The 17533-nt window shown below is 31.6% G+C and overlaps 2 protein-coding genes across 2 annotated transcripts in view; both read right to left on the reverse strand.

Annotated features, from left to right (window-relative positions):
* Nucleotides 1-1554: 1554 nt before the first annotated feature.
* On the reverse strand, nucleotides 1555-3231 carry LOC114333787 (protein artichoke-like). The gene has a single exon (XM_028283794.2). The coding sequence runs from the start codon at nucleotides 3229-3231 to the stop codon at nucleotides 1555-1557; it is 1677 nt and encodes a 558-aa protein (XP_028139595.2).
* A 6564-nt stretch (nucleotides 3232-9795) lies between these two features.
* LOC114333778 (dihydropyrimidine dehydrogenase [NADP(+)]) overlaps nucleotides 9796-17533 on the reverse strand; it is a 39346-nt gene continuing 31608 nt past the window's right edge. The window contains exons 13-17 of the mRNA XM_050651201.1: nucleotides 15252-15446; nucleotides 14768-15009; nucleotides 14450-14713; nucleotides 12890-13047; nucleotides 9796-9988 (exon numbers count right to left, since the gene is read on the reverse strand). Coding sequence (XP_050507158.1) covers nucleotides 9907-9988; nucleotides 12890-13047; nucleotides 14450-14713; nucleotides 14768-15009; nucleotides 15252-15446 — 941 coding nt within the window. The 3' untranslated portion in view covers nucleotides 9796-9906. The remainder of the gene's footprint in view (nucleotides 9989-12889; nucleotides 13048-14449; nucleotides 14714-14767; nucleotides 15010-15251; nucleotides 15447-17533) is intronic.

Genomic DNA, 17533 nt, shown 5'->3' on the forward strand with positions numbered 1-17533 from the left:
CCCAATGCACTGATAGTCGAACCATTTTCCGAAATCGGATATAGGCCGGGGTAATAAGATAAAAATATATCCTGTTCGTGACACTTCAGCAGCCAGGGTACTGAAGCGTTTTTTCGAAAGGTAATACCTATAGGATCAAATTATAACTATTTCCTGCGTAGGATCTGGCGACCATTTTTATTTATAAACAATTAACTATCAAAAAATGGCATTTTCCCATTTTTTTTTTCAAATCAACGGAAAACAGTGAAATTTATGATTTTTTTAGTACAAATATCTTCGAGATTATGGAAGAAGCTTTAAAATGACGTATTACAAAGTTTGATATACTTACTCATTTATTGTTAATATAATTGCGAAAAAAGGTCGGAATTGCAATAAAAATATTTTCTCAATAACTGTTGTAAAAATTAGTGTATAGCTTTGAAATTGTTGTCAAATGAGGGTTTTTTGGTGCTTAATATGTGATAAAAATTTCAAAGCCATTCATTTAATTGTTAAAATTTTATTCAAATTGTTTATCCCAGAGAGCATTTTTTTTGCAATAACATAAGTCAGAAAAAAATGACCTTAGAACCATTCCACAGGTGTCAAATGGAAGAGCATGAGCTACATTTTCAACATGGCTTAAAAAAATAAATAAAAAAAGCATTTATTAGTAATAAATAATTATGCAAAAGTATCGTCAATTTTTCTTTATAAACTGTTTGAATAACTTTTTCCAAAAAAATTAATTTTTTTACCCTGTTTTAAGTGCACAACTACCAAGTAATGTTATCTATATCATAATTGATAAAAAATTGTAATAAATATGTATAATTTCTTATATAACAAAATAAAAAGTTTATAAGGAAAGATTTACGATACTTTTGCATAATTATTTATTACTAATAAATGCATTTTTTATTCACTTTTTTAAGCCATGTTGAAAATTTAGCTCATGCTCTTCCATTTGACACCTATGGAATGGTTCTAAGGTCATTTTTTCCTGACTTATGTTATTGCAAAAAAAAAATGCTCTCTGGGATAAACAATTTGAATAAAATTTAAACAATTGAATGAATTGCTTTGAAATTTTTATCACATATTAAGCACCAAAGAATCCTTATTTGACAAAAATTTCAAAGCTGTACACTAACTTTTACAACAGTTATTGTGAAAATAATTTTTTTGCAATTCTGACCTTTTTTCGCAATTATATTAACAATAAATGAGTATATCAAACTTTGTAATACGTCATTTTAAAGCTTTTTCCATAATCTCGAAGATATTTGTACTAAAAAACCATAAGTTTCCCCGTTTTCCGTTGATTTGAAAAAAAAAGTGAAAAATGACATTTTTGACAGTTAATTGTTTATAAATAAAAATGGCCGCCAGATCCTACGCAGAAAATAGTTATAATTTGCTCTTATAGATATTACCTGTCGAAAAAACGCTTCAGTACCTTGGCTGTTCAAGTGTCATGGAAAAACCTTATTACCCTGGACTAATATGCAATGCCAGGATTATAGGATCATCGTGAATAGTAAAAACGTTTATTATACATATACATTTTTATTTAAATATTTTACAAACTAAATGTAAATCATTGACTTTATTATTTTTCAGATAAATTTCATTAAAATTTTGACTTTGAACATTGGAAAACGCTTTTTGTTTGATGACATAGATATCAGTATCACCCAAATTGACAGTCCTTAGGGCCGGCAAGTACTCAAACGAGTCATTTTCGATATTTTCAATAATATTACCATCCAGATAAACCTCTTGCAATGTTGTGATGTTCACAAAGGTGCCATTTTTGATTTCCCTCAACTTATTATTACTCAAGTCCACAATGTTTAAATTATCCAGAGCAAAACTGTTTCTTTCTATCACGATGATGCTGTTATCTCCAAGATTTATATTTCTTAGATCCTTCAGATATGCCAAATCTCTGGAATAGACAGTTTTGATAGAATTTTTCGACAAATCAACGTACCGCACTGTATTTACGTTACTTAAAAACTTCAAGTTGCTTATTTGGTTGTTGGACAAATTTAAGGCAGCTACGTGTAAGTTTAAAAAAGCATTGTCTTCAATTTCTTTAATACCACAACTACACAAATCCAGCTGAACGATATAAGCGTCTTTAAAAACACTGTTCTTCAAGACTGTGAAATTATTATGGCACAAGTTGAGTCTGCCTAAGTTATAATTTTGGAAATAGTCACTAGAAATGTCACTGATTGAACAATACGATAGATCAAACGTGGCATTGCTACCTTTTTCAAAAAACAACGGATGGAAATCATACTTAGATCTATCTAAATTACCAATGTTGGTATGTTGTAAAGTAAGAAAGTTCCTTACTTTAATCTTCTCTAAATCAAGCTCACTTAGATCTCCTTTGAAGTAAGACAAATTGAAATATTTGATCTCTATGGGTAAAGAATCATTTTTAACATTAGTTGCCCACAATTTCAACTTACTGTTGCCAGAAAAATAGAATTTATCTATGAAAACTGTTTTGTTTTGTTCTGAAATGTTATACCAATGATGTCCAGGCATATCAGTGTAACTCAGGTCCAGGCATAATGATGGTATGTTGGTGTATTTGGAGATTTTGTTGTAGCTGAGGTCGACACATTTGATGTTTTTGATGTATTCTTGAGAATCTGAAGTTTCGATTTCGTTGTGAGATACGTTGACTAAAGTGAGATGTAAGTTGTTCTTAAATACAGTAAAATCGAGTGTGGTCAGTTTACAGTAGCTTAGATCAATCACTTCTAACTGTTGTAATTGTTTAAGATCATCAGTAACTTCTGATATTTTATTATTACTTAGATATAGTTCCTTCAAATCCTCTGAGAGTTTTGTAATGACACCTAAACTGTCAATAATATTTCTACTTAGGTCTAAGGCTTGTAGATTCTTGTAATTATCTTTAATGTTTTCTGATATATCGCTGACTTCACATTCATTGATTCTAATGATCTTTGTACTGTCTTTGACATCCTCTGGAAGGGCTTCTAGAAAATGTTCTATTGACGACAACGGCAATTTTGAAAACACCAGTTCTTCCACTTGTACACCATTTGTATTTTTCGAATTAAAATCAAACATTAACGATTTGTCATCACCTCCTGCACACTTAAAACTTTTTTCAACATATTCGCAGTCTTGAAAACTTTTCACAAACAATGATACAAAAATAATCCAATACGTTAATAATTGTCGAGCCACAGTCATGGTTTTACAATTATTGATACCTTTGCGTGATGTTTTTAGTTATTATAAATCTATCATACAGACAATTGTATTCTGAACAAAAGAGAAGTGATTTGTTTAATTTGTTGTTCTAGATTTCCGTGGGAAATCCAAAGCAAATTAGTTTTGGGTCATAAACTCCAATTAAATAAAAAATTATAATTGATAGACCATGGCAGATCTATTTTGAGATGAATGTGAGGAGGCATTCTGATTTTTGTAGAAAGAGTTGTGTGATAATGTCAATAATAATAATTGACTTTCTAGACTATTGATTATGTATTTTAGAAAGGAACTACAACGTTAACTAGGTTTTATTATTTCATATAGTTAATTGACCTCTCAGTATGAAAAAACCGCGGAGTGCTACCATTTAAAGGGGTGCGTTTTTGAGAAAATGGTGAATTAGTCCCTAGGCACAGGGCGAATTAGGGTGAGTTCTATGCACATTGGGTGCAAACATGTCTACAGGAAAATTGTTTCAGGTTAAATTTACTAGGGAAATATCATATTTTAAAGTCAAAAATATTTTTTTTTACAAAAATATATTCAAAAGAAAAGCAAGAAAAAAACACGAAAGATAGCAATTTTGTTTTTTATCCGTTTTCTTTAAAGTGACGTTTGGTATAAGTTCCTATGATTTATAGTTTCCAAATTATGATTTTTCAGAGTTCGCCACTCACAGCGATTTTGGGACATTTTCCTTGTTACTTCGCAAACATTGTTCTGTAACTTTTTTCTACGCAGCTTTAGGTATATGCAATGTTACATTTAATAGGAAGAAAATTCAATTATCTTTAAAATGGTCTATCGTAAAAGGCTGTGTGACTATTTTTAAGCAAGATATGGGTTTTCAAAGTTGTACCTATACTTTTAATGATTTTTGATATATTTTTTGATATATTATTTTTGATATATTATAACTTTTTTTGTTGTATATTTAGGTATATACATTGTGCAATAAAAAGAGAACTTATTTTTATTTACGTTAAAACTGTGTATTGGTAAAAACTCTAGGACCATTTTTAAACAAGATATGCTTTTTCAAAATGTCACATACACATGCAATAGGTCCCACTAAGTTAGAACCATATGCAAAACTTTTTTATTATTAACTTTATGAAAAAAAATTTTTCTTTATAAAATGCTCTGCATAGTCTAAAACCTAAGATGCAATCATCAGATATAAAATTTTGTCAATAGTGTACGAGGTATGTTAAAAAATATGCATTTCGCTCAAGAGTAAAGTAGCTTTATATTTCAAAATATCGAAAAGTGTTATTAAGAAAAGTTGTTTGAAATTAAAAATTATATTATAATATCCCATTATATTGTTCTAATTGAAAAAAATTAAAAATTTTAAAATATTTCTCAAATTACGGATACCCTTGGATATCCCACGGATATCTTGTTTAAAAATAGTCCTAGAATTTTTTGCAATAAATACACCATTTTAAAGTAGAGAAAATATGCTTTTTTTATTTCAAAATGTATATACCTGAATGTACAAGAAAAAAAGGCATAATGAAAAATTCTAAAAATAATCATAAAAACTATCAAAAATCATAAAAGTAAAAAATCTTAAAAAAGCTTAACTTGCTTAAAAATAGTCGTACAACCTTATACAATAGACCATTTTAAAGGTAATTGACTTCTTTTTCTACTAAGTGTACCATTGCATATACCTATAAATGCATAGAAAAAAGTTACAGAACAATGTTTACGAAATTATGGGGAAAATGACCCAAAAATGCTGTAAGCGGCGAACTTTGAAAAATCTTATTTCGGAAACTATAAATCCTAGAGACCTCTACCAAACATGATGGTAGTTATTTTTTGCTGAAGCAAGGCCTATACCTATATCCCTCTGGAAAAAAGTTATGGGAAAAAAAACAAAATTGCTTTCTTTTGTTTTTTTCTTGTTATTCTTTTGAGTATATTTTTGTAAAAAAAATATGTTTTACTTTAAAATGTGATATTTTGATAGTAAATTTAACCTGGAACAATTTTCCTGTAGACGTGTTTGTGCTAAAAGTGCATAGAACTCACCCTAATTCACCCTGTGCCCAGGGACTAATTCACCTCTTTCTCAAAAATGCACCCATATAAATGGTAGCACTCCGCGGGTTTTTCAAATTTAGAGGTCCATTGACCATATTAGATAATAAAATCCCATTAATGTTGTAGTTCCCTTTAGCTCTCTTATTTTGAACATAATCAATAGCCTATTCCCTTGAAATTGGAGAAATTAGAAAAAAGAACGATATTTTTACTTATTTACTTACTTGAGCCGCCCCCTTATACCTTGCGGTGTCGAGGTAAGTGGAGGAATCAGACGTCTCCATGCCTTTCGGTCAGTAGCTAGTTTCTCTGCCTTTCTCCCCCCCCCCACTATTTCTTTTTGCGAAAGCCTTTCCAATATCTGCGTTCCATGTTCTTGCAGGCCTGCCTATTCGTCGTTTTTTATCTGATGCAGCTTTCCACACCCTCCTTACAGTTCTACCTTCACTCATTCTCGCCATAAGGCCGAACCACGATAACTGTTTCATTTCAAGTCTTTCTAAGGCCATTCCAATACCGTACCTTTCACGTATTTATTCGTTTCTCTTATACGATCACGTCTGGTCACCCCGGTTACCGCTCGCAAATATCGCATATTTCAAATCATTTTTAAACAATTTGTTTTTTTTTTATTAATATTATGTACTCCACATCCAGCAATTAACACATTTTCATTATATTTCTTGGTATACATTTTTATTTTATATTATATTTCTTATTTCATCCCCTGGATTCTCCTACACTACTACCAGTAGTGTACTGGTCGGTTGTACTTGCGGCCAATGTTCAGTTTGCCGTTATCTATAGAGTATTTGAACATGCAGTTTACTTTTGTTGTGAATTTACAGTTTAGTCCAGGGCGCATCTGTTTTGAGATGGACGTTGAGAGGTGACTCAAATTTTTTTGCAGAAATTGCTTGAAAATAAATCAAATAATAATATTTGAGTTATCCTCCCTCTCAAGAAGGTCCGGAACATTGTTTAAATAATCAAAATGGCAAAAAATGAAGGAAAAATTCGATTTTATTCTTCGTTTTTTGATTATAACTTTAAAAGTATTCATTTCCGAGAAAAGTTGTACCAACATAAAAGTTGAGTAATTAAATTTCCTACAATATAGAATTGGTTAAAAATTTAAAAAATAGTCACCCTAGTTGCAAAATAGCAATAATTGCGAAAAAAACATACAAAATCAAGTATTGGCATTTTACGTCTTTCAACCATTTATGCTACACATAGAACCTTCATATTTCACCCAGAAAAACTTTATGATACAGTAAAACAATACTGTAAATTTCATTAAGATCGGTTCAATAAATTTTGCAAAATAAATTTTGCAATCCAGCTTTCGCAAAAAAAATTCATTTTTTCAAAATGTTACAGGACCGAAAATAAAGCAGATATCATGTTGAAATATTTTTTGCTTACAAAAGTGTACTGTACCTTTCATTTGCAATTTGCAAAATTAAAATCGATTAATTACCACGGCGTCAGGAAATTTTTTAAATAAACATTAATTTTTGGTGCTACGCGCAGGACAGCGGTGTTCGATTCACACAAGTTGATTTCCACCAAAATTTCTTCCAATCTTTATCTAATATATTATTTTCTTACTCTATATTTTGTTGTATTTTAATATTTTAATTCCACAAAAATCAAACTAATTTTATTATTGTTTGTGAAATATTGTTTAAACAATTGCATATATTTAAAAATAATAAACTTTTATTCTCTAAGTTAAAATATATGAACACAAAAAGTTTTTGCTAATAAAAGTGTTATTTCAAAGGATAGAGTATATGTTTTTATTTTGCAATAAACAAATTTATTTGTTTACATCGAAATGTAATAAAAATTAAAATGTATCAATCATTATCAAAGGTCATTGGAATGACCAATCAGAGCAAACTATCCGCTGTCCTGCGCGTAGCACCAATAATTAATGTTTATTTAAAAAAAAGAATGTGTGTGTACTTTGTACGCACGTAAGAAGTTATACTTCTACTACATATTGTGATTTTTAAGACAATACCAAAAATTTAAAAAAATAAAAGAATAAAACGCACACAAACACATTGAAAAATGCCACAAAGAAAAAATTATTTCTGAACGATAATAATTGTTGGCAAAAATTTTAAATACGTATTTTCTGAAAAAAAAAATTATATAACAAATATACTTACAATCATAAAATGCATAAAAAAATAAAAAAATAAAAACTTGCATCGGGAATCGAACCCGTGAATTTCGTGGCGCTTTGATTCGTAATCTAGGCGTAAAAGCCTAGACTCACTCGTCCAATTCCACAATATTTGTCATGTGGAAAAATAGGGTAACTGAACGTTTTACTGTTTGACAGTTGTTTTGAATATAATTAAATTATGTAGTTTAAATTTTGTGGAAGAAAATATAAAAATATAACAAAACAGTAAGAAAACAAGAGATGAAGATTGGTAGAACTTTTGTTGGTAATCAAATTAAGTATGTAAATCAAATTATTACATACCTACTAGATAAATAAATCTACGCCAAAAAATCATAATTTAAAAATAAAAATCGGACCTAATTTGGGATTTCTCTCTAAAATCCCCATTCTTGAGAAAATAAATGTACAGTAGAGCGTCGATTATCCGAACGTCGATCAACCGAATGACCGCTTATTCGAACTATCGACTCCTGCGTCCCGCACTCGAATACCGAGCAAGCGTTAGTAATTGACGCTTAAAATATCTTCAATTTTCTTCAATATTGTATCCAAAAATAATTATGTTGTTGCAAAGACTGCAGTTTTTTGTTTAGTTGCTAGTTGTCATTATCAAGATATAAATAAATATGTAGGTATATAAATATGGCTTTTATTCACTTGTGGATAAATATGTGTGACTATAAATATGTATCAATATATTGTAGTTCGATTATCCGAACAAATCGGTTTTCCGAACACCTATGTCCCCCAATTAGTTCGGATAATCGACGCTCTACTGTATTTCAACCTAATCCAAATGTATAATTACAATATGATTTTAATAAAAACTATTTACCAAATTAGAATGAGTTTTCCTTGTCCAAAATAGTCCAAAAGTCCAAAAATATATGTATATGAAATCTATTTAAAAAGGCATATAATATATAACTATTAATTAATTTTGTTTGTTGTTTCTTTTCACACAAATTTTAAAACGCAACAACCATAAATAATCTAACTACAGCTGTGCCACAGCCGCCATATTCAATAATTTTTGACATGTCATTTGAACATCCAATCAGAACAAAGTTATAATGCGCATGCGCCGGGATCATAGGTTTTAACATATAAAAATTCACCCTCATATCGCCGGTAAAGAAGTATAACTTCAAAAAATTTCTGACGCCGTGGTGTTAATTGATTTTAATTCTGCAAAATTGCAAATGAAAGGTACAGAACATTTCTGTAAGCAAAAAAAAATTCAACTTGCTATCTGCTTTATTTTCAGTCCTGCAACATTTTGAAAAAATGAATTTTTTTTGCGAAAGCTGGATTGCGAAATTTATTTTGCAAAATCTATTGAACCGATCTTAATGAAGTTTACAGTATTGTTTTACTGTATCATAAAGTTTGTCTGGATGAAATATGAAGGTCCTAAGTGTAGCATAAATGGTTTAAAAACGTAAAATGCGAATACTTGTTTTTGTATGGTTTTTTCGCAATCATTGCTATTTTGTAACAAGGGTGACTATTTTTTAAATTTTTAACCAATTCTATATTGTAGGAAATTTATATACGCAACTTTTATGTCAGTACAACTTTTCTCGGAAATGAATACTTTTAAAGTTATAATCAAAAAACGAAGAAAAAAATCGAATTTTTCCTTCTTTTTTTGACATTTTGATTATTTAAACAATGTTCCGGACCTTTTTGAGTGGGAGGATAACTCAAATATTATTATTTGTGTTATTTTCAAGCAATTTCTGCAAAAAAATTTGAGTCACCTCTCAACGTCCAAATGTACTAATATTTTTACAGATGCGCCCTGGTCTAAGTTGTCATTTGTCAAACAACACTTTGAACATTTTTGTTAAATTCAAAGAAACAGAAACCATTCTATCTCCTGACATTAACCATAATGTAGCCCCGAATAATTATTTTAAACTGATTGTCCTTTATCTAGTTTATATTATTTGTATCATTTTTATATGAATATTTACCACATTCCTGGATGTGTTGGATAGCCTCCTTTTTTGACGAAGTAAGTCTACAACGTTATAATTTTTTATTATACATCAGCTTCAAGCCCTTTTCGAAGTTTTTACACTTTTCTATCACTACAATAGCGTTTTTTGTTTTATTTCAGATGCCCCTGAAGATACTCTGAGAACGAAAGTACTTAGCAATTTTGAATAAATAAATGTACTCGACAGCTGCCTTTTATTTTTAAAATTCATATATTAGAGCATTCAACCGTATTTTATTGTAAATCATAGTGTGGTATAAATAAAAATAACAAATGTACCTACTTCATTTATTAACATAAACAACAGCACACAAAAATAATATATAATCATAAATTGATTATAATTTGCTAAATATAAAACTATAATCCGACACCATAGACTAGATTAGCTCAACGCGTGAACTAATTTGACTGGAGTACCAATTTTACCTCTTTTAATCACGTGCGGTATGGTTTTTGGTACCATCCTAAAAATAATTCACAAGTTTAAAAAGCTATATGTAATTAAATTAAATACAAATAAAAATATACTGCTCAGAATCTAGAACGATTGGAGCCTGCGTGGCTTTTGGGTCATATGAATGCTTTGCTTGAGATAAAGGTGTTCCCGAAGCCTTGGATATTCTCGAGGCTCGTACTCCTACGAAAAGGGACTGGAAAGTACCAGCCTACTTGCTTTCATTCGAGCATAAGTAAGTTTACGTCACTTATATAAGTTATTTACGCGAATAATAGTTAAGAGAATGGAAAGAAACTTAGAGGCTTATCAACCAAGAGAATAGGCAGGATTCCGAAAAAGTTATGAAACATATGACCATCTACAAAGTATAAAAACCCTAACAGAGAAAGTAGTGGAATACAATAAACCTCTAGTTCTAGTTTTTATCGATTTTCATAAAGCCTTTGACACAGTGGAGCTTAGCAAAATATTACAGGCGCTTAAAGCATGCAGGCTAGATTATAGGTATACAAAATTATTACACAAAATATACTTACAGGCAACAACCACTGTCAAATTACATACTAACAGTAATCGCATAAAAATAGAACGGGGGGTTAGACAAGGAGACCCAATGTCACCAAACTTTTTAATACGGTCTTAGAACATGCTTTCAAGAATTTGGATTGGATGACAAAGGGAATAAAAATAGATGGTGAATACCTAAACAACTTACGTTTCGCCGATGATATAGTCATAGTAGCTGAGGATCTAGGTCAGCGATACTCAACCTTTTTCTTTCCTGGGCCACATAGTAGCAATTGCCACAGCTTGCGGGCCGCAATCAAGATGAAGTAGTATACAGGGGGTGTTTCATTGGGAAACGCAAATACTTGAATGGTGAATAGAGGTAAATGAGGCGGTTCTAGACATACTAAATTTATTGCTCCACCGACTTTATAACCGAGTTACAGGGTGTTTTATCGATTTTGCCCATTTCTTTCTGGACCCAAAACTTTATAACCACCTTGTATATTTTATTTGATTTTTGGTACACATATGTCACATTTAGAACCCAAACCACCCAACTACTAATTACAAGAAAAATCTAGGTCCAGATTAAACAAAATTATAAATCCATTCTGACCTTGAAAAAACATCATGTATATTGAAATTTTCAAAACCCGTTTGCACATTTGAAAAGAGCTTTAATGGAGCTTCCATTTTTTGCGCGACAATTCAATGACTTTAATTTTGAAATTATGTCGAAATTTTTAAGAACTCTAACTTTCAAAAAAAAAATTTCGATATAATTTCAAAATTAAATGTCATTAAATTATCTTCGGAAAAAATTTAAGCGCGCAATTAAACTAATTTTTCTGTGTTCTTTTCAAATGTGCAGACGAATTTTGAAAATTTTAATATACAGGGTGTTGTTTCAAGGTCACAATTTTAATATATTTTTTTTTGTTAATCCGGACCTGAATTTCTCTTGTGATTACTAAATGGGTCGTTGCAATGTAGTAAATAAGTATTGACTATTTTTAAAATAAGTATTTGTTCATTAACTTTAATAATTTATTATTAAAAGTTAATAATACCTTGCTTTTTAATCAGAGTTCTTAAAAATTTCAATATAATTTAAAATGAAAGTCATTAAATTGTCTGCCTCACGCCCAAACACGCACCAAACACATCGGCATACTATCAAATAATTTGAAAAACACGTGAAATTTGACGAATAATTTGATCGCAGGGCCCTTTAAGCCTTCGGGCCGCATAAAAAAGGCTAGAGGGCCGCATGCGGCCCGCGGGCCGCAGGTTGAGTATCACTGATCTAGGTGGCAAGAGAGATGGTACAAGAACTCGTTGTGGCTACAGAAAATGTAGGTTTAAATATAAACATCTCGAAAACAAAAATAATGACAAATTTGGTTCCCAACCAGAACATCAGTATTGGTGGGAAGGAAATAGAACTCGTAGATAGATATAAATATCTGGGGCATGAAATTACGGTTGGCAGGGATAACCAGACTCATGAACTGAAGAGAAGAATCGGTCTTGGTTGGGCAGTATTTCTGCGAGACAAAATCAGAAACGAAGAAATCAGGAGAAGAAACAAAGGTGACTGACGTCATCGAGGATAGCCAGGTTGAAGTGGAGATGGGCAGGACACATAGCCAGAATGACAGATGGGCGATGGACAAAGAGGTTATTGGAATGGAGGCCAAGAGAAGACAAGAGCCGCCTACAAGATGGACTGACGACGTAAGAAAGGTAAATTAAAACTGGAGAAACGAGGGGAAGAGGCCTATGTTCAGCACTGGACTTTTGAAGCTGGATGATGATGATGATAAGTAAGTTGTACGAGAGCATGTTGTGTGAGAGAATCGAAAGTGTGCTATTTAGAGAGGTCTGAGAGTTTGTTCCCAAGGTAGTATGGATTTTTCAAGGGTAAGACTACTGTAAACGCGGTGATAATGGTTTGTCGGGCGAAGGAGAGGGGGGAGATCGCAAAACGTGGTAAGTTCTGCTCCTCTTCCACGTTCGAAACGCTTTTAATACGTTGCAATGGTCCTCTGTGCTGGACGTTAAAACTGGGGTGGCACAGGGGTCTGTACTTAGCCTGGTACTGTGGAACCTGGTCATGACCATGGTTTGAGTCTCAAGGCGGAGAATACTGAAGTGATACCTTTAAAGGCCCGAGAAAGAGAGGTGGAAAGGTGATTGATTGTGCGGATCACTCCTAAGCAGTACATCAAGATATTGGAGGTGATCTTACACACGAATTAGAGTTGCAGGAGTACCTCCGGGAGGTGATGTATTCCCCAGAATTATTCGAGCTACAGTGTCTGTAAATTCCACTGTATTTTCTGACTATTTTAAGCGCTAAAAGCGTTAAAATAATATTAATTTAAGAGATACTTACGTAATACAATCTATGATAGGACAAACGGAAAGACACATTGTGCAGCCGGTGCAGTCATCATTGACACGAGGAATGTGAGTTTCTGGGTCGAAATGGATAGCTTGATAACCAGAATCGTTGCAAGCCATGTAACATTTTCCGCAATTGATACACATATCCTAAAACCAAAAAAAAAGGATAATTAAAAAATGAAATATTAACCAAAAAATGGTTATACGTTATACCTATCAAAAAGATGCAATTGAGTTTTTGTTTCTCTTAATATAGTGATCGTAGCTTCGTGAATCCGTGAAATCTCTTAAATGAAGATATTGGAGTGCCAATTTTAACATAGCAAATTTAAAGAAGATACTTAGGCAACCAAGTGATGTCAATAACGTCGAGGAAACGCCAATTTTTGGTTGAATATATACACGTGTTTGAAAATTACGTCGTAGAAACGTCTTTTGAGGGTGATTTTAAATACGTAAGATTAATGACGTTAAAATACGTTTAAAAACACGTTTTTACTTGATAGCCTAAGTCTGACGTCACAAAATTGGGAGGAGCTTAAAGACTTGGGTAATGCTTATGACTCCAAACAATTTCCATAAGAATTTTTTCATTTATTGTTTACATGCTTTGTGTGATAAAATAAGACTTTTCTTTTAGATATTTAGTTGAAGAAACGTGTTAATTAAGAGATTTTTGTTCGTTTTTCTTAAGTCAGTTAATTCAATGCAATAGTTCTTGAAAACTGTTTGAGGTTATATTATTTGTTTTGTTTTGGTGTTTATTTTCTGTTAATGAACTAATTATGTGTTATCGAGTTTAATTAAATTAATTTGTTAATAAATTATTTATTAGTTTATATGTTGTTTCAGTTTTGACAGAGTAAGTATATATAAAAAGTGAAAATTCTATATTTGTTGCATTGAGGGTATTGTAATTCTATACATTTTAGATAGTCTTCCATTTGGTTTTACTTTCAGCATATGGGCTAAATTTACAACAGTTAAATGAAAAATTGTAATACCAACAATGCACATACGAATAATTGTTGTGTATTTTTAAAACCATAAAATGAAAAATAATCTAAGAACGACATAAAAACTACGTTACTGATATCACGTATGTTAAAACGTGATAAAAATGACGTAAATTGTGGTGGGACAAATTAACGGGACTTACGACGTCAAAAAAACGTGATACAACTGATGTGGTTTGGTGATAATCATGACGTTTTTTTCAACGTTGTGTAAACGTTATTTGGGTAATAACAATGATATAAAATATAAATAATGAAATAAAAACTAAATAAGGCTATAAGTCATAATAATAATTCGTATTAAGTGTTTAGTGTAAGGATTTTGCCTTCAAAAATGTTTCAATAGATCATACAAATATAAATAACAATATAAGGCATGACGGCTTAAAACTCAAAGACCCTGATTCCAAAAGAACAATACAGATGTATTAAAAACCATTGAAGCTAACCACGTACGAATCGACTTGAATTCCCTTGAATATCATGAAAACAATAACAACGATCAATTACACAAAGTATAATACAATACTTACGTCATCAATTAATGCAACAACTTGCTCCTTATTGTTCAACAACATGTAATCCCCAATTTTTGGTAAAGCTCGTCCAACTACATCCTTGACGCTCTTTACTGTAAAACCATTGGTTCCATTCTGTAAACCATTTCCATTAGCAAGATCTTTCTTGGCTTCGTCTTCATGGTTCAGCAGTTGGTCATCGTTATATTTGGATTCCTTGTAGAGTGTGCTAAGTATCTCTTCCCTCTTCTTTTGGTAGTTGCCGAAGTGTGGTAATTTCTAAGCAAAAATAGTTATGGTTAAAAAACAATAAAAATGCAGCATAACATTTACCTTTCCATTTGCATCATAAACTGGAACAACGTTTTTTCCTTTTTGGTGCTTGTACGTAGGAGGACTCTGTCCTTGCCAGCCATTTAGCTTTCCATCTAAGTATAGGAGAGCTTTAAGACCGGTGCAATAGTCGTCGATAAGAGTAAAGTCCTGGTTTTGAACTGCACTACAGATCTGTACTGCAGACGCTCCACACTGCAGGTATTGCAATGTTGTTTCTGCAGATTCTACACCTCCAACCCCTACAGAAATGTATTAGATAAGTACCATCAATGTAAAATTGAGTGGCGAAGAATTTTTAGACAGTAAACGGTTTATAGCGCAAACAACATGATTACCAGGTGAACAGTCATAGCAGTGGCGTTACAAAAAATATTTTTTTGGAAAGCCATTACCAAAACCGAATAATAAAGCCATCCCATGGATTTACTTGATTTTAATTTAATATTACAAGCTGATATCCTAAATAATGAATTATATTTACCTAATATAGCCAAATCTGGTATTTTCTCTGCTATTGCAGACACTGCTCTAAGTCCTACAGGTCTAGTTGCATTACCACTGACGCCACCATACGTGGTTCTTTTATCTACACCAACGGCTGGCCATGCAGTACCGTCTGGATTCATGTGCATTAAACCAGATATAGTATTGATAGCTGAGACACCCCAGGCTCCTCCTAAAATAAAAGAAGCATACGATTCAAATATATATCAAATGGCTAGATCTCACAAAAATAAAAATGTTAAAAATAAAGACCAGAAATGTTCTTGGATAACTGTTATTTGTATAATTGCAAATTATTAATTCAGTTAATAACTGTGATAATTTTTTCATTAACTACAGTAGGAAAAATGAAAGAATACCCATGAACGAACGTATAAAACACGCTGTATTTTCCTATCACCGTGTCATACAAAAAATTGGCCAGCGCAAGTACATGTAATAATTATTATTACATGTACTTGCGCTGGGCAATTTTCTTTCTGACACGGTGACAGGAAAATACAGCGTGTTTTATATGTTCGTTCATGGGTATTCTTTCATTTTTCCGACTGTATGTATTCAGTGATTGTAATAATTTATATGTACAAGAAAACCTAATACTCAATCGAGAAAAGAGGAAAAGTGTAAAAGTGATTTTTTAATAATATATTGTTCCTATGGAACGCTTACAATTTTGAACATCTTTAACAACAAAATACTTGGATCATAGAATATATTATCCTGATGTACTCTCTGCTTGGATCTTCCACAAATAATACACAATAAATAACTTTTTATTAAGTTCACGTCTTAAATCAATCATTTATCAAATACACTATATATCAACATTATTTAATCAACAACTCAAAATATTCCCGATGCCATGTCAAATATTTAAAATTGTCACTGATTGTCACTATCTGACTGACAATATGCTGACAATATTCTATTCGACCGAGTGCGTTGTAAGACAAAGCTAGATTTGGAAAATATTACCACGGACATTGTGTTCATTTTTTTCGAAACCTGAAAAAACCAATAAATATTTTTGAAAAATTTAAACGCAGAATGAAAGACTAAATTATTACCGAGGGCCGAAAGTTCCTTAGAATAAATAAAAAGTTTATTTTGAATGAGATATTTAAAATTAAAAATCACACTAAATTTTCTCTTTTATTTTCACCCCTGTAACTTATTAAAATAAACATTATAGAAGTTCTCAGGGACTTTCGGCCCTCGCTAATAACGTAATCTTTCATTCTGCGTTTAAATTTTTCAAAAATACTTATTAGTTTTCTCAGGATTCGAAAAATTGAATTTGAATAGCATTGCAGCCGAAAATACGTGCCCATCCCCTTAAGAAGGTTCAAAAGTCTACCAAATAGGTGACCAATGGGGCACCAACCTAACAAGTATATAAAGGAATAGTACCAGTGTACCAGAAAAGTGTAATTAAGTTATGCACTTGAACAGTCACAAAAGATATTTGGTTATTCCAAAACTGTAACTATCATTTGTTTCTCAAACAAGAGATCATCTGAGAAGCTATCGAGATCGAAAAACGTCCCAATTGTCTTAACAAATGATATAGAATTAATAAAAAAAGAAAACACACTAAAAGATATGTATTGACAACGCATCTAATATGTCAAAAATTACTAGGAACACATTAACTGTAGAAAGGAGCGAGATAAGTAGATATAAAGGGGCAAAGATCCTTGTAAATAATTGATAATAGAGAATGCTAAAGGAGGAAAGGAAGAAGCAACTAAAGAATATAGGTACTCATTAATAGAGGTATTACATTAAACCTTAAAATCAAATTAATACGATGCACAGTGATCCAAAAACCCGAAAATATGGCCAAAATATGAAAGCGTTTTTTGATTTGTATGAAATTATGCATCCAGGGGTTTTTGAGGTCGCTTATTAAGAGTCCGAAGTCTAAATTGCAAAAAACAAAATGGCGATTGTAATATGGCGGGTTTATGTATTTTAAATATAATATGTAATACCGTAGAAATTTGATATCCGGGGGTTTTTGAGGTTGTTGATTACGAGTCCGAAATCGAAATTTCAAAAAACAAAATGACGGATGCAATCCACCAAATTTGTATTCCAACGTTAAATTCGATTATTAAGCATATGAAAGTCAAAACAAATGTTTACTTTATTTCTCAACAATACTATACCTGACCCTTTTATCTACGATTTTACCCTACGATACTGAAATAACTAAAGATCTACAGTCATAACAACTACCTGAATGCTGCGGCATGA

The sequence above is a fragment of the Diabrotica virgifera genome, chromosome 5, assembly GCF_917563875.1.
Source record: "Diabrotica virgifera virgifera chromosome 5, PGI_DIABVI_V3a".
NCBI lineage: Eukaryota > Metazoa > Arthropoda > Insecta > Coleoptera > Chrysomelidae > Diabrotica > Diabrotica virgifera.

What these genes read in the sequence shown, in the direction of transcription:
- LOC114333787 (XM_028283794.2), bottom strand. Translation starts at nt 3,231, where the DNA reads ATGACTGTGGCTCGACAATTATTAACGTATTGGATTATTTTTGTATCA.